The following is an 18,673-nucleotide window of genomic DNA, read 5'->3' as shown; positions in this document are numbered from 1 at the left end:
TGAATTTAGCAGTATCAGAGTTGAAGAACCTATGCCATGACTGTCTATATCCTCTATTAAGTCATTTAAGCAAACTTTTCTGCTTTCTTGCTTCCAAATGCACACCTAACCCTATTGTCCATTGGAGTAGGATTTTCTGATGGACATGTCCAGAAGATGTCTGCCTGCTTCTCTTACCTTGACTGTCACCACCAAGACTGCAACCACAGACTCTAGTCATCCAGAACCCTGCTCCAGGGCAGTCACTGCCAAGTGCAATAATCAACACGAGACTAGGTCTTGTGGATCCCAAAAGGTTAGTTCTGTTCTTAAACCTAGGATTGCCTGACTTCACAAAAATTTCCTGAGAACATTACTTTAAATGTAGGCTCCATCCTCAGTGATTCCCATCTAGCAGGTCTGGAGTGAATCCCAGAATCTATCACTCTTCTATGTGATTCTGATGGTTAACTAGGTGTAGTCTATCATGATAGTGCCTGAACTTGACCGGAGAGTCTCATTTGAAAATTTAATGCTACTTAATTTTACCACCTCTCACATTCTCACCATTTACAAAACGGAACTCCATCCAAGTGCCAGTCCTATCCCATAATACTTTATCCTTTTTCTCCATTATTAATCCTCATGCTGCTGTGTTTTCCTCCCAGAAGTTTAAATATGCCCTCAATCCTCCTTCTATTTGAAAAACAAAAAACAAAACCCCTGCACTCTCACCTTCAAAGAGTCAAAGAACACTCTGTGACCTTACCTGAGTACTGGCTTTCCCCAAAAAGAGACCACTTCCTTTGTAGCTTTCCCAAGGGGAGACTCTCTTTTCCAATGCCCCATAAAACAAAAGGCCTAAAATTAAAATTGCCATCCTTCTAAATCCCCAATGTTGCTTCTATACAATGATTCATTCTTCCATGGTGTAAAAACATCTTGGCCCATGACATCCAAGTTAGCGCCCTGTGTCATCCATGCAGGAGATCTGATTTCCATATTCACTAAAGACTTCAGTCTTGGATTTCAAAGTCTTCTTCTCTAGGCCCTTACCTTGTAACCTTGTATAACTTTAATATCCATGTAAAAGGCCTGCCCAATAATTTAGCTTTAAAGTTCATGTCTCATCTTCAGTAAACTTTATTTCTACACCACCTCAAAATAATAACGGTGATAACACTATCTAGAACTATTCTTAGAAATTGTAGACTCCAATATTTTTCTATGTGACCACAACTTTTCCTTGAATGTCCAACTTTCTGATGCTCTCAATCCCACTACTATTGCTTTTTTTTCTATAGTGATTTTAAGGAGTTCTTTTAAGTGCTTACTAAAAATCTGGCATTCGTCTTCTGAATAATTATTATGGCCCATCTATACCAGCCTCTGTCCCAGTGTATGGATAATGGGTAATTAGGGAAATGGCTTTGGTTCCCAGAGCCAAAGATGAAGAGTAAGTTCATGTCTGAAATGATAGCAGAGTCCTATTACAAGCGATCTCAAGTCCCAAGCACAACCCAAGCATTCTCCTGTGTAAATCTGTAATGTAAACAAAGTTTCAATGGCAACAGCCAGTTCCTAACTTCCTGGTGGTTCAGAAAGTCCAGCCAATAGCTGATTTCACTGCTTTATTCTCCTTTGAGGGTGATCAGCCAGACTGGGCAATAAATAGAACTATTAGGGATCATTTTGTTTGGCAGACCTCAATTTCTGCAGAAACTATAAAACTGAGATATATAAAGACCCTGCTGAAGTGATCAGGGTCAGGGACTAGGTGTCTCATTAAAAATCAAGCATAAGTAGGCTGTGTTCTGGCCTTAGGACCAACCATGCAGGGTAACAGAAGAGGAATTATTAGGGGACATTTGAACGGCAGATCATGTTTTTTCTGGAGTTAACAATGTATTCTACACTGGTATATTGATCCTCTTCTGATAAATCTAATAAATATTATCTTCTTTTAGTGAAAAGGCACTGATGTTTATACTTAAATTATTTACTTCTAGGCATGGGTGGAGGTTATAGTCTGTTCCTTTAAAGTTCTCCATTTCAATTTACCTATGTTTCAATTTATCCTATCATGATTTCTTACTAACATATACTGAGAATTGACAGTACAAAGATGAAAGAGACCTTTATGTGTTCCAGTGTTTAGAAGGTGCTGTCATCAGCTCCTGTAAAACCTCATCTTGGTTTGAGTGGCAAAAGACACATACCTGTAAGCTCTTATCATAACAGCAGGAGTGCTTTTTAAACATCAAAGTGCAATACAAACACCCTTTATCAAGTTTCTTTGATTTCTCTTAGGTAGACCAATCCATCTCTTCTGTTACTGGAACATTTTTTACCACGACTACCATATCTTTGTACAAAATTAGAACTGGGAATCCTCTCTACAAAATAGCTATCTTTTTTTGTGTGTGTGGTATGCGGGCCTCTCACTGCCGCGGCCTCCCCCGTCGCGGAGCACAGGCTCTGGACGCGCAGGCCCAGCGGCCATGGCTCACGGGCCCAGCCGCTCCGCGGCATGTGGGATCCTCCCAGACCGGGGCACGAACCTGCGTCCCCTGCATCGGCAGGCGGACTCCCAACAACTGCACCACCAGGGAAGCCCAAAATAGCTATCTTTATTCTACTATATCATAATAAAATTTCAAAAGGAAAAATATCTATCAAATATCTATAATCACATATATCTGAATATGTATAGTTATTGCTTATTAGACTAAGTTAATTTTATCATTACCAATTTATATTTTAAACATTGAACGTTTCTATTGAGAACAATGTGACTGGTGAATTGAATATTATACAGTTAATATACTCAAGGGACCGATATGGATGACTTTTTAGATCTGTGTGGTTTATTGATCTAGTTGTTTCAATCTAAATAGAAAATAGATTATAATTAATATATTTCTCCATTTGTGTCTTTCAGTGGCATAGTCAAATTGATTCTCCAAGAAGATAATTTCAAGTCTAGGGAGGCCAGTTTTCTCCCGATCTCCTAGAAGGCATAGAGTTTGCTGGGTAAGATTTAACTAAACAGTGTAAACGTTGCTACAAGGTTCCAAATCTGAGACTAAATTACACCTTTCAGCTCTTTATAGCATCAGCAGTAAAAAAATACCATCTTCACCTCTAGCATAAATCTAGTCATTGTTACACAGTGTATTAGAACAATGGAAAATAGCTCACTCTAAAGCATTAAGTAAAAATAAAGAGCAGATCAAAGTCATTATACAATATTTAAATTGCACTGGATTTACTACACAATAGGGATCAAAATAAGAAAAAGTTCTTACCATTTGCAGGCAAGCAGCCTGAGCTGAAGGCTATATCATCAATAGCTATGACTTCATCCTGTTCATGAGTTGAAATCATCTGGCCTTCAAAAACAACCTGGATAAGAAAAATGAAATAAAACAAAAACAAAGAGCAAGGAACATTACTAACTCACAGTCTTACAGCACAGAGCCTAAAATAAGACACATGTCACTTCCTAGAAGCACTTGGGTGACCATGCCAATTCCAAGTAGAAAGAGATCTAAACATACATTTTGAAGAACAAGAAAATGTACAGTCATCTCTATCCCACATGTCTAGGTTAGGTAACATGTTTGTGAAATGAAGCAATAGTCACCTGGTTTCTGCCCCATATCATTTCCTGAGTTTGGTTCCTATGCATTCATACTATTTAGTATTTACCAGTTCTTGGACCCATGCTCCATCTTGAACTCTTGATTCTTGCCATTTTTCATCTGTGCTCCATTTCCACCTCTGGTTCTCTGAATTTTACTCACAGTCCTGCCTTGGATGTCCTTGTGGTATCCTCCTGCACATTTTCTGCCATTATCTAGAGATAGCTTGTGATTGACTGGAAATAGTTGTTCAGTGACTTATTGTTAAAATGACTGAATGTTATATTGTGATGTGAAGCCAACCCAGTCTCCACCAGGAAATACTCTGGTATAATGAATCTGAGAAACTTGGAAAGATCAAGTAATCCTAATTACTTAAATAAATAGAAAATTGGTGTGTTGGTGGAAAGTATTATCCCACTTTCACTAATGAATACCAATGATGTGTGAGGCTTAATTCATGGATGCATTAAACTTGTGTGCATTGCTCAGCCTTGTTCATAATATAAACATTCTATTATGCCAAAACATCACACTGCTTCTTAGCTTAACAGATGGTCTGCATTTTTCTGTGCTGCATTCTCTTTTGTTTCTGTACAAAAAGATGTACTAATACATTTCTTCTTGAACCAGATGCTGTCTACTAGTCTATTAAAAATATAAGAAACATCCATAATGTGTCCAGCAAACCATCAATATATAGCCCTCAGAAAGTCATCTCCTCTTCACATAAAACAGAATAACCATGTGACTATAAGTCAGGACCATGCTGGGAAAGGTCTATAAAATTTTGTTACATAGGCATAGTTCATATGAGGCCAATATAGCACAGTGATTAAAGTGTACATTTGGAACCAGACTCCTTGAATTCAGATCCCAGATACACCACTTCATAGCAAGAAGACCTTGGAGAAGGTACTTAATATCTCTGTGCCTCAGTTTTCTTTGTAAAAAGGTACTGATAAAAATAATAAGTTATTACCTATATGATAAGGTTTATGTAAGGATTAATGAGTTATTACATGTACAATTGCACTTGGCCTATAGTTGGCATTAGTGTTAGCTATTATAACATAGTTATTAAAATATTTAAGCTATTGGATGAATAGTGTTTACCAATAAAAAAATATATTCTCTACAGATTAACTTTATTCTTCTTGAAAGCTTTCTCACATAGATATATTCCCTAGTTCTTGCCAAACTAAGCATATACCTGTAGCAGCCACATTTAAAGAGAGAAGTGGAAATAAGTGTTAACTAATCACCAGCCTCTTCTTTTTTCCTCTACACCCTTCCTGCAAACCCATTCATCCTCAGGGCTTTAACTGTCACCCAGGATGATGACAAGTTTACATCAGGAATGTCAACTTCTCTCTTGAGTGCTCCTCCCACATCTCCATAGCCTGCTGGATATTTTCACTCCGATGACATGAAGTCACTTCTGATTCATAAAATTCTTTCTCCTCAACTTGGACCTCTCCCCTGACACTCAAAACTTCAGACGACTGCTCAAAACTTCAGTGCTCAAAACTCTAAAATGGCCTTTGGAATGACTTTTTCCTCCAGTCACATGTCCAATCAGTCAGGACCTATTAACACCCCCTCCTTTCCATCTTTGTTTCCACTTGTATATCTTCACACCTGATGTAATAAAGTAGATTTTAAATTACCTTCTTACCTTCAATCCTCTCCTCACCAGAGTTTGCAATATGTATTTATTCGATTCAACTGAAGAAATGTTAGTATGAAAATCGGCTGCCTTTTGAGCTCACTGGCACAGAAAGAGGAAATGTTTTCCTTAGGTAAAGAACAATTTCTCTAACTGCAGGGAAATTACTAATGGACCTGTGTGGCTATGAAACAGAAGACCCACTAGGCACAATGAGAAACACCAGTTAAACGTATTTAACAAAAAGATTTACCAGGGATTCTGGTTGGGATCCTGCAAAGAGGGATAGGTTGAATGAGCTAAAGAAAGTGGAACCCCATGATAATTTACTAAAAAGAGAGGCCCTATAGTCAGGAGCTGTGCTTGTAATATGGTAGTTATGTTTCTAAGAAAAGGGATTAACATTCTTTGTTTTCTCCAAAACGTTGGCAAATAAGGTTTTCCAAACATCCTCACCTCACTTTTTCTGTATTAGGTGAAATAAAGAAAAGAAAAGAGAATTTCCTGGTGGTCCAGTGGTTAGGACTCTATGTTTCCACTGCAGGGGGCAAGGGTTTGATCTCTGGTCAGGAAACAAAGAGCCCCCATGCCACAGGGCATGGCCAACAACAACAAAAAAAGAATAGCAAAGTAGCAAAATAAAAGCAGATCACACACAAATAATGGAGTTAGGAGTTTGGCAACATCACAAAAGTCAGGTATGGCCTGCACTGATGCAAAAATAACATGAGACACAGAGACCTCTGGGACAACATTAAATGCACCAACATCCTAATTATACAGGTCCAAGAAGAAGAAGAGAAAAAGAAGTGGACTGAAAAAAAACTGAAGAGATTATAGTTGAAAATTCCCTAATATGGGTAAGGAAATAGTCAATCAAGTCCAGGAAGTGCAGAGAGTCCCATACAGGAAAAATCCAAAGAGAAACAAACCAAGACACATATTAATCAAACTATCAAAAAATTAACACAAAGAAAAAAATATTAAAAGCAGCAAGGGAAAAGCAACAAATAACATACAAGGGAATCCCCATAAGGTTAACAGCTGATCTTTCAGCAGAATCTCTGCAAGCCAGAAGGGAGTGGCAGGACATATTTAAAGTGATGAAAGGGAAAAATCTAAAACAAAGATTACTCTACCCAGCAAGGATCTCATTCAGATTTAATGGAGAAATCAAAAGCTTAAAGACAAGCAAAAGCTAAGAGAATTCAGCACCACCAAACCAGCTTTACAACAAATGCTAAAGGAACTTCTCTAGGCTAGAAACACAACAGAAGGATAAGACCTACAATAACTAACCCAAAATAATTAAGAAAATGATAATAGGAACATACATATCGATAACTACCTTAAATGTAAATGGATTAAATGCTCCAACCAAAAGACACAGACTGGCTGAATGGATACAAAAACAAAACCTGTATATATGCGGTCTACAAGAGACCTACTTCAGACCTTGGACACATACAGACTGAAAGTGAGGGGTGGAGAAAGATATCCCATGCAAATGGAAATCAGAAGAAAGCTGGAGTAGCAATTCTCATATCAGACAAAATAGACTTTAAAATAAAGACTATTACAAGAGACAAAGAAGCACACAACATAATGATCAAGGGATCAATCCAAGAAGAAGGTATAACAATTGTAAATATTTATGCATCCAACATAGGAGCACCTCCATACATAAGGCAATGCTAACAGCCATAAAAAGGGATATCAACAGTAACACAATTGTAGTAGGGGACTTTAACACCCCACTTTCACCAATGGACAGATCATCCAAAATGAAAATAAATAAGGAAACACAAGCTTTAAATGATACATTAAATAAGATGGACTTAATTGATATTTATAGGACATTTCATCCAAAAACAACATAATACACTTTCTACTCAACTGCTCATGGAACATTCTCTGGGACAGATCATATCTTGGGTCACAAAACAAACCTTGGTATATTTAAGAAAACTGAAATCGTATCAAGTATCTTTTCCGACCACAACACTATGAGACTTGATATCAATTACAGGAAAAAATCTGTAAAAAATACAAACACATGGAGGCTAAACAATACACTACTAAATAACCAAGAGATCACTGAAAAAATCAAAGAGGAAATCAAAAAATACCTAGAAACAAATGACAATGAAAATACGATGATCCAAAACCTATGGGATGCAGCAAAAGCAATTCTAAGAACGAATTTTACAGCAATATAATCCTACCTCAAGAAACAAGAAACATCTCAAATAAACAACCTAAACTTACACCTAAAGCAATTAGATAAAGAAGAACAAAAAACCTTGAAGTTAGCAGAAGGAAAGAAATCATAAAGAACAGATCAGAAATAAATGAAAAAGAAATGAAGGAAACAATAGCAAAGATCAATAAAACTAAAGCTGGTTCTTTGAGAAGATAAACAAAATTGATAAACCATTAGCCAGACTCATCAAGAAAAAAAGGGAGAAGACTCAAATCAACAGAATTAGAAATGAAGAAAAAGTAACAATTGACACTGCAGAAATACAAAGGATCATGAGAGATTACTACAAGCAACGATATGCCAATAAATGGAAAACCTGGAAGAAATGGACCAATTCTTAGAAAAGCACAACCTCCCGAGACTGAACTAGGAAGAAACATAAAATATAAACAGACCAATCACAAACACTGAAATTGAAACTATGATTCAAAATCTTCCAACAAAGAAAAGCCCAGGACCAGATGGCTTCACAGGTGAATTCTATCAAACATTTAGAGAAGAACTAACACCTATTCTTCTCAAACTCTTCCAAAATATAGCAGAGAGAGGAACACACCCCAACTCATTCTATGAGGCCACCATCACCCTGATAACAAAACAAAGATGTCACAAAGATATCAAAAAGAAAGACAATGGGGCTTCCCTGGTGGCACAGTGGTTGAGAGTCCGCCTGTTGATGCAGGGGACATGGGTCCGTGCCCTGGTCCGGGAGGATCCCACATGCCACGGAGCAGCTGGGCCCGTGAGCCATGGCTGCTGAGCCTGCGTGTCCGGAGCCTGTGCTCTGCAGCGGGAGAGGCCACAACACTGAGAGGCCCGCGTACTGCAAAAAAAAAAAAAAAAAAAAAGAAAGACAATGATGTCACAAGGAAAGAAAACTAAAGGCCAATAGCACTGATGAACATAGATGCAAAAATCCTCAACAAAATACTACGAAACAGAATCCAACAACACATTAAAAGGATCATACACAATGATCTAGTGGGGTTTATTCCAGGAATGCAAGGATTCTTCAATATAGGCAAATCAATCAATGTGATACACCATATAAACAAATTGAAGGAGAAAAGCCATATGACCATCTCAACAGATGAAAAAAGCTTTCAACAAAATTCAACAGCTATTTATGATAAAAACCTTAGAGAAAGTGGGCATAGAGGGAACTTACCTCAACATAATAAAGGCCATATATGAAAAACCCACAGCCAACTTCATTCTCAATGGTGAAAAACTGAAAGCATTTCCTCTAAGATAAGGAGCAAGACAAGATGGTCCATGCTCACCACTATTATTCAACATAGTTTTGGAAGTTTTAGCCACAACAATCAGTGAATAAAAAGAAATCCAGATAGGAAAAGAAGAAGTAAATCTGCCACTGTTTGCAAATGACATGATAGTATACATAGAGAATCCTAAAGATGCTACCAGAAAAATACTAGAGCTAATCAATGAATTTGGTAAAGTAGCAGGATACAAAATTAATGCACAGAAATCTCTTGCATTCCTATACACTAATGATGAAAAATCTGAAAGTGAAATTAAGGAAACACTCACATTTACCATTGCAAAAAAAAGAACAAAATACCTAGGAATAAACCTACCTAAGGAGACAAAAGACCAGTATTCAGAAAACTATAAGACACTGATGAAAGAAATTAAAGATGATGCAAACAGATGGAGAGTTATACCATGATCTTGGACTGGAGGAATCAACATCGTGAAAATGACTATACTACCCAAAGCAATCTACCAATTCAATGCAATCCCTATCAAACTACCAATGGCATTTTTCATGAAACTAAGACAAAATATCTTAAAATTTGTATAGAAACACAAAAGACCCCGAATAGCCAAAGCAATCTTGAGAAAGAAAAACGGAGCTGGAGAAATCAGGCTCCCGGACTTCAGACTATGCTACACAGCTACAGTAATAAAGAAAGTATGGTACTGGCACAAAAACAGAAATATAGGTCAATGGAATAGGACAGAAGGCCCAGAGATAAACCCATGAACATATGGGCACCTTACTCTTGATAAAGGAGGCAAGAATATAAAATGGAGAAAAGACAGCCTCTTTAATAAGTGGTGCTGGGAAAACTGGACAGCTACATGTAAAAGAATGAAATTAGAACACGCCCTAACAACATACACAAAAATAAACTCAAAATGGATTAAAGACCCAAATGTAAGGCCAGACACTGTAAAACTCTTAGAGGAAAACATAGGCAGAACATTCTATGACATAAATCACTGCAAGATCCTTCTTGACCCACCTCCTAGAGAAAAGGAAATAAAAACAAAAATAAACAAATGGGACCTAATTATACTTAAAAGCTTTTGCACAACAAAGGAAACCATAAAGAAGATGAAAAGACAACCCTCAGAATGGGAGAAAATATTTGCAAATGAAGCAACTGACAAAGGATTAATCTCCAAAATATATAAGCAGCTCATGCAGCTCCATATCTAAAAAACAATCTAGTTCAAAAATTGGCAGAAGACCTAAATAGACATTTCTCCAGAGAAGATATACAGACTGCCAGAAGACACATGAAAGAATGCTCAACATCATTAATCATTAGATAAATGCAAATCAAAACTACAATGAGATATCATCTCACACCGTTCAGAAAGGCCATCATCAAAAAATCTACAAACAATAAATGCTGGAGACGGTGTGGAGAAAAAGGAAGCCCTTGCACTGCTGGTGGGAATGTAAATTGATACAGCCACTATGGAGAACAGTATAGAGAGTTCTTTAAAAACTACAAATAGAACTACCATATGACCAAGCAATCCCACTACTGGGCATATATCCTGAGAAAACCATAATTCAAAAAGTGTCATGTACCACAATGTTCATTGTAGCACTATTTCCAATAGCCAGAACATGGAAGCAACCTATGTGTCCATCAACCGATGAATGGATAAAGAAGATGTGGCACATATATACAATGGAATATTACTAAGCCATAAAAGAAACAAAATTGATTTATTTGTAGTGAGGTGGATGGACCTAGCGTCCATCATACAGAGTGAAGTAAGTCAGAAAGAGAAAAACAAATGTTGTATGCTAACACATATATATGGAATCTAAAAAAAAAAAAAAAGGTTCTGATGAACCTAGGGGCAGGACAGGAATAAAGACGCAGACGTAGAGAATGGACTTGAAGACACGGGGAGGGGGACGGGTAAGCTGGGACGAAGTGAGAGAGAGGCATGGACATGTATACACTACCAAATGTAAAATAGATAGCTAGTGGGAAGCAGCCACATAGCACAGGGAGATCAGCTTGGTGCTTTGTGACCACCTAGAGGGGTGGGATAGGGAGGATGGGAGGGAGGAGATATGGGGATATATGTATATGTACAGCTGATTCACTCTGTTATAAAGCAGAAACTAACACACCATTTTAAAGCAATTATACTCCAATAAAGATGTTTAAAAAAATAAGATAAACAAACAACAAACATGAGACAAATTCCTTTCACACCAAACATTTTAAGAGAAGATGGCTTTTGAAGCAAAGCTTAGGGCTCAGAACACTTGATTTAAATCATAGAGGAAACTTTGATGGTAGGAGAATAATGGACATAAACTCAGCTGGATTACACTAGTAACTATACGAACAGAAACCGTTGTAGTTATAGTTACCGTGTGAAAGTTTTCTTAATTAGTAGTACACATTCAATATTATTTCTCAAGTAAACATGTGAAACACAAAAAGATGACAGTAATCTTTTCTCCATCATGTGTTCACACCGTATTCTTGAATTAAAAGATAAAGTCTCTCATATTATGATTTTGAAAAGTTTGAGAGTAACATTAACAGTTTATTATTAGTAGTAACATCTTTTGTTCATATTAATAAAGCCTATTGTTTCTTTTCTTTTTTTTTTTCTTCCCCTGAGGCATGCGGGCCTCTCACTGCTGTGGCCTCTCCCGTTGCGGAGCACAGGCTCTGGACGTGCAGGCTCAGCGGCCACGGCTCACGGGCCCAGCCGCTCTGCAGCACGTGGGATCCTCCCGGACCGGGACACGAACCCGTATCCCTTCATCATCAGGAGGACTCCCAACCATTGTGCCAGAAGGGAAGCCCAGAGCCTATTGTTTCTGAATAGGAGAGTGGTGAGAACTCTCTGGCATTTCTAAATGGAATATCAAAGAAATAACAAGTAGATAGTAGCATATTAAAAATGCTTCAGTATCTTTTTAAAATTCAGGCACTGACTTCTCAAGAATCCAGTCATTCAACTTGAAAACCATAGTCGGTGATATAATTAGTAACATAGTATTCATTCCTTCCTATTCATAAAACCAATAGGTGAACTCCTTTCAAGAACCAGAAAAAAACATGGATGAGGGAATTTTTCACTTGAATTTTTGACTAAATTTTTGCTGTACATTTAGCCTATATTCTTTGCTTTATGAATATTTGAAGACAATAGTAAAATCAATTGCTTATATCTGCAATTTTGAGAAATGTGATTGCAGTTAATCAGCAGCATGCAATGCATAGTAATGTTTCATCTAACAAAGCAGACAAACGAATATTTAATGAGTCATATTAGATCTGACCAAATCTAGAGGTTAGAATTATTTTTTCTATATTTTATAAATGCTTATACTGCTTTAACATGATACAAAATTATCATGGCTCAGTGACTAAATGATTGAGATCTGAAATCAAACTATCCTAGGTTCTAATCTTGTATGGGATTTGGTAGATTATTTCATTCTCTAAAGCTCATAATACAAATGTGAACAGTGGGGTAAATTTTGGTTCAAAGGACTGCCGTGAAGGGTCCATAAGATAATATACATGAAGGACTAAATGCAGTGCTTTACACATAGTAAGTGATCAATCAATGCTAGATGCTATTCCTTTAACATCTTCAGAAACCTTCTGAAATGCTGCCATCTTTGTGGATGAAATATGTAAACACCATTCCTTGTTTATTCTCTCAGAAATTAACATATGATTCAGGTTTATTAAGAAATGGACCTAGTTTTTTACAGATGAAGGTGACAAAGCCCACACACAGGAGCCAGATCCAGAGGCTTTCTCAGAAACCCATGCTAAGCCAGGGTCCAGCTGGGATTAAAATCTACTATTTGGGTATTTCTAAAGGAAGTATAAACGGCTTTAAAACTATCAGAAGGCAGAATGGAGGAGAAATTGCAAAACACAGAATAATTCTTGGAGGCCTGTAAATCGATGAGGCAGCAGATATTGCCTGGAGACGCTGATTACAAAATGCCCTCAAATAAGCCTCTTGCTAAAGCTTTTTAGGAAAGAGCTACTACATGGTGGCAGGCAATATTCCAAGCACAGCACATCTCTGTGGTCCAGCTCAACAAAAGCAAATGAACATCTGTTCACTTGCTGACAGGATAGAACTAAAACATACCTGCAATCTTAGATTGGTGTAGCCAAAGGATCCCAAGAGAGTCATAGGGTTTCCTAACTTTTTACAAAGCCTTTAAGGTAGAAGCACTGTTTTCATGTCAGCACTAAAGTATTTTGAGAAACAAATTAATATGCTACACGTGCATCTGCTTTGGTTGAAGATACTGCTGCATTTTCAAGTGTGCAGGTGAATAACCTCGCTGTCTCTGCTGAAGCTGAAATGCCCTGGAGATAATATATTTGGGAATTTTAACATTTATGTTTATCTACTACATATATTTAATCATCAACATCCATAGTATGCTATTTGGGAATGGACAGCTGAGAAAAGCAAAGATGTTATTTTAAAAGGTTTAACCTACAAGCAGCAAGTTTCTCCTCTGCCCAGGATCAAATCTCTGTTGTGCTACTAACAAAGACCTTGACTGAAAGACAGAGACAGTTAAATATAAGAAGGTACAATGCCTGACAAAGACAGCTTAAGACTCTTTTACCATCCACTCTGTTTCAAAGTTGGAAAAGATGTATAAATACTGATAAAGTTTATACAGAGACAAGAGTCCCAACTCAGTCCTTAAAGTTTAGACAAGCTTGCAGAGGGACTTGAGCAAGCTCATCCTTCAGCATCTAGTCAATGTGACTCAGTCCCTTCAAAGGCACTCTTGGTTCTGTTTTGTTGCTCTTGTTGTTACTGAAAAAAGAGAGAGATGCAGGGATGTAAACAAAAATTATAAGAAATAAACTAGAAACTTCTCTGTAGTATTAATGACACCTGAACATCCACAACAAATTGGATGCATTATTGGTGGCTGGGGTTCTCATTCTGCACAGCACTTGCCACTAAAGGCAGGGACACAGGGTGACTCAGCCCCATGCCTGATCAATCCCTCACAGGAGGACTTAAATGCCTGATGCCTTAAAATACCACCTCCCACCCCCATATACACAATATTGGATTTTAAGAGAGTACAATGCCTCAAATGACAGAATTATGTTTCCAGCTACACAGTTCTGTTCTCTTTAAGTCCTATCATCTAGGAGTCACTTAACTGCCTACTAAGTGATTTTCTTTCATCTTCTTTGGAGCCCCATTTAGTTTTACAAAACCCAGAAAATTCCAAACTTCAGTGATTTTATGACAGATCAATTAAGAAAGTATGCCATTCTTATAGTTTATAATTCAATTTTTATAATAGAGGTCCTGCTCATTCTCCCATCTTCCCTCTTCGCCACTCAAAATTCAATCCAATTCAATCTCTATATTCAGACAAGTGCTAAATCCATCACATATCAAATGGTTTTCTATTCCGTATCAAAATTATAAAATTATTATACTATTCTCATAATAGATGCTAAAAGAAACCTACTTGGGTTAATTTGGCTCACAAACCAGGTTTAAAAAGCAAATTTGGAGAAATAGCTTCAAGATGGCAGAGGAGTAAGACGTGGAGATCACCTACCTCCCCACAAAGACATCAAAAAACATCTACACGAGGAAAAAGTTTCTACAGAACACCTACTAAACGCTGGCAAAAGACCTCAGACTCCCAAAAGGCAAGAAACTCCCTACATAGCTCAGTAGGGCAAAAGAAAAATGAAAAAAACAGAGACAAAAGAATAGGGATGGGACCTGCACCAGTGGGAGGGAGCTGTGAAGGAGGAAAGGTTTCCACACACTAGGAAGGCCCTTCACTGGTGGAGATGGGTGTTGGGCGGGGGGAAGCTTCGGAGCCATGGAGGAGAGCACAGCAACAGGTGTGCAGAGGGCAAAGTGAAGACATTCTCCCACAGAGGATCACTGCTGACCAGCACTCACCAGCCTGAGGGGCATCTCTGCTCACCCACCGGGGCAGGCGGGGCCTGGGATCTGAGGCTCGGGCTTCAGAGATCAGATCCCAGGGAGAGGACTGGGGTTGGCTGTGAGAACACAGCCTGAAGGGAGCTAGTGTGCCACAGCTACCCGGGAGGTAGTCCAAGAAAAGTCTAGACCTGCCTAAGAAGCAAGAGACCATTGTTCTGGGGTGTGCGAGGAGAGGGGATTCAGAGCACCGCCTAAATGAGTTCCAGAGATGGGCACAAGCCACAGCTATTAGCGTGGACACCAGAGACGGGCATGAAATGCTAAGGCTGCTGCTGCAGCCACCAAGAAGCCTGTGTGCAAGCACAGGTCACTATCCACACCTCCCCTCCCGGAAGGCTGTGCAACCTGCCACTGCCAGGGTCCCATGATCCAGGGACAACTTCCCCGGGAGAACACAGCATGCCTCAGACTGTTGCAACATCACGCAAGCCTCTGCCACCATAGGCTCGCCCTGCATTCCATACCACTCCCTCCCCCTGGCCTGAGTGAGCCAGAGCCCCCGAATCAGCTGCTACTTTAACCCCGTAATGTCTGGGTGGGAAGAGACGCCCTCAGGTGACCTACACAAAGAGGCGGATTTGTTTTTAGTTTGGTTGCTCTCTTCTTTCTTTCTATTACTTTTTTAAAATATATTTTATTTTAATAACTCTATTTTATTTTATTTTATTTTTCTTTCTTTCTTTTTCTCCCTTTTCTTCTGAGCTGTGTGGCTGACAGGGTCTTGGTGCTCCGGCTGGGTGTCAGGCCTGAGCCTCTGAGTTGGGAGAGCCGAGTTCAGGACACTGGTCTACCGGAGACCTCCCAGCCACACATAATATAAAACGGCAAAAGCTCTCTCAGAGATCTCTGTCTCAACGTGCTCCAGCTCCACTCAATGACCAGCAAGCTACAGTGCTGGACACTCTATGCCAAATAATGAGCAAGACAGGAACACAAACACACCCATTAGCAGAGAGGCTGCCTAAAATCATACTAAGTTCACAGACACACCACTAGATGCGGTCCTAACCACCAGAAAGACAAGATCCAGCCTCATCCATCAGAACACAGGCACCAGTCCCCTCCACCAGGAAGTCTACAAAACCCACTGAACCAACATTACCCACTGGGGGAAGGCACCAAAAACAACGGGAAAAACGAACCTGCAGCCTGCGAAAAGGAGACCCCAAACACAGTAAGTTAAGCAAAATGAGAAGACAGAGAAATACACAGCACATGAAGAAGGTAAAAACTCACCAGACAAAACAAATGAAGAGGAAATAGGCAGTCTAAATGAAAAACAATTCAGAGTAATGATAGTAAAGGTGATCTAAATCTTGGAAATAGATTGGAGAAAATACAAGAAACGTTTAACAAGGACCTAGAAGAACTAAAGAGCAAAGAAACAATGGTGAACAACAAAAGAATGAAACTAAAAATTCTCTAGAAGAAATCAATAGCAGAATAAACTGAGAAAGAAGAACGGATAAGTGACCTGGAAGACAAAATAGGGGAAATAACTACCACAGAGCAGAATAAAGAAAAAAGAATTAAAACAATTGAGGGCAGCCTCAGAGAGCTCTGGGACAACATTAAGTGCACCAACATTCGAATTATAGGGGTCCCAGAAGAAGAAGAAAAACAAAGGAACTGAGAAAATATTTGAAGAGATTATAGTTGAAAACATCCCTAGCATGGGTAAGGAAATAGTCAATGAAGTAAAGGAAGCACAGAGAGTCCAATTCAGGATAAATCCAAAGAGAAACACGCCAAGACACATATCAATTAAATTATCAAAAATTAAATACAAGGAAAAAATATTAAAAGCACTTAACTAAAAGCAACAAATAACATACAAGGGAATCCCATGAGGTTAACAGCTGATCTTTCAGCAGAAACTCTGCAAGCCAGAGGGGAGTGGCACAACATATTTAAAGTGATGAAAGAGAAAAATGTAAAACAAAGATTACTCTACCCAGCAAGAATCTCATTCAGATTTAATGGAGAAAGTAAAACCTTTACAGACAAGCAAAAGCTAAGAGAATTCAGCACCACCAAACCAGTTTTACAACAAATGCTAAAGGAACTTCTCTAGGCAGGAAACAAAAGAGAAAGAAAACACCTACAATAACAAACCCGAAACAATTAAGAAAATGGTAATAGGAACACACATATCGATAATTACCTTAAATGTAAATGGATTAAATGCTCCAACAAACAGACACAGACTGGCTGAATGGATACAGAAACAAGACCCGTACATATGCTGTCCACAAGAGAACCACTTCAGACCTAGGGACACATACAGACTGAAAGTGAGAGGATGGAAAAAGTTATTCCATGAAAATGGAAATCAAAACAAAGCTGGAGTAGCAATTCTCATATCAGACAAAATAGACTTTAAAACAAAGACTATTACAAGAGACAAAGAGGCACACAACATAATGATAAAGGGATCAATCCAAGAAGAAGATATAACAATTGTAAATATTTACGCACCCAACATAGGAGCACCTCAATACATAGGGATAATGCTAACAGCCATAAAAAGGGAAATCAACAGTAACACAATTATTGTAGGGGACTTTAACACCCCACTTTCACTAATGGACAGATCATCCAAAATGAAAATAAATAAGGAAACACAAGCTTTAAATGATACATTAAACAAGATGGACTTAATTGAAATTTATAGGACATTCCATCCAAAAACAACAGAATACACTTTCTTCTCAAGTGCTCATGGGACATTCTCCAGGATAGATCATACCTTGGGTCACAAATCAAGCCTTGGTAAAGTTAAGAAAATTGAAATCATATCAAGTATCTCCTCCAACCACAACACTATGAAACTACATATCAATTACAGGAAAAAAACTGTGACAAATACAAACACATGGAGGCTAAACAATACACTACTAAATAACCAAGATTTCACTGAAGAAATCAAACAGGAAATCAAAAAATACCTAGAGAAAAATGACAATGAAAACACGATGACCCAAAACCTATGGGACACAGCAAAAGCAGTTCTAAGACAGAAGTTTATAGCAATACAATCCTACTGCAAGAAACACCTCAAATAAACAATCTAACCTTACAACTTAAGCAATTAGAGAAAGAAGAACAAAAAAGCCTCAAAGTTACCAGAAGGAAGGAAATCATAAGATCAGACCAGAAATAAATGTAAAAGAAATGAAGGAAACAATATCAAAGTTCAGTAAAATTAAAAGCTGGTTCTTTGAGAATTAAACAAAATTGATAAACCACTAGCCAGCCTCATCAAGAAAAAAAAGGGAGAGTTGTTTGGCCCAAGGCAACCCAACACTGGGTCCTACCTAGGCTCTTTGGTGGGCCTAATGGCGGACTCTGGGAAGGCTCACGCCAAGGAGTACTTCCCGGAATTTCTGCTGTCAGTGTCCTTGTCCCCACGGTGAGTCACAGCCACCCCCCGCCTCTGCAGGAGACCCTCCAACACCAGCAGGTTGGGTTAGTCAAAAAATTGATGAGAGCAACAGTCAGCTCTACCCACGACCAGTCCCTCCCATCAAGCCTCTTACAGAGCCTCATCCACCATACGGCAGATAACAGAAGCAAGAAGAACTACAATCCTGCAGCCTGTGGAACAAAAACCACATTCAAGAAAGATAGACAAGATGAAAAGGCAGAGGGTTATATACCAGATGAAGGAACAAGCCAAAACCCCAGAAAAACAACTAAATGAAGTAGAGATAGGCAACCTTCCAGAAAACGAATTCAGAATAATGATAGTAAAGATGATCCAGGACCTCAGAAAGAGAATGGAGGCAGAGATTGAGAAGATGCAAGAAATATTTAACAAAGACCTAGAAGAATTAAAGAACAAAC

General features: G+C 38.5%; 1 protein-coding gene across 1 annotated transcript in view; it reads right to left on the bottom strand.

Annotated features, from left to right (window-relative positions):
* MALRD1 (MAM and LDL receptor class A domain containing 1) overlaps window positions 1–18,673 on the bottom strand; it is a 625,167-nt gene that overhangs the window by 551,270 nt on the left and 55,224 nt on the right. Inside the window, exon 6 of the mRNA XM_060096153.1 lies at window positions 3,288–3,384. Coding sequence (XP_059952136.1) covers window positions 3,288–3,384 — 97 coding nt within the window. The remainder of the gene's footprint in view (window positions 1–3,287; window positions 3,385–18,673) is intronic.

This window comes from Mesoplodon densirostris, chromosome 4 (assembly GCF_025265405.1).
Source record: "Mesoplodon densirostris isolate mMesDen1 chromosome 4, mMesDen1 primary haplotype, whole genome shotgun sequence".
Classification (NCBI taxonomy): Eukaryota; Metazoa; Chordata; class Mammalia; order Artiodactyla; family Ziphiidae; genus Mesoplodon; species Mesoplodon densirostris.
This window is presented reverse-complemented; position numbering and strand designations above follow the sequence as displayed.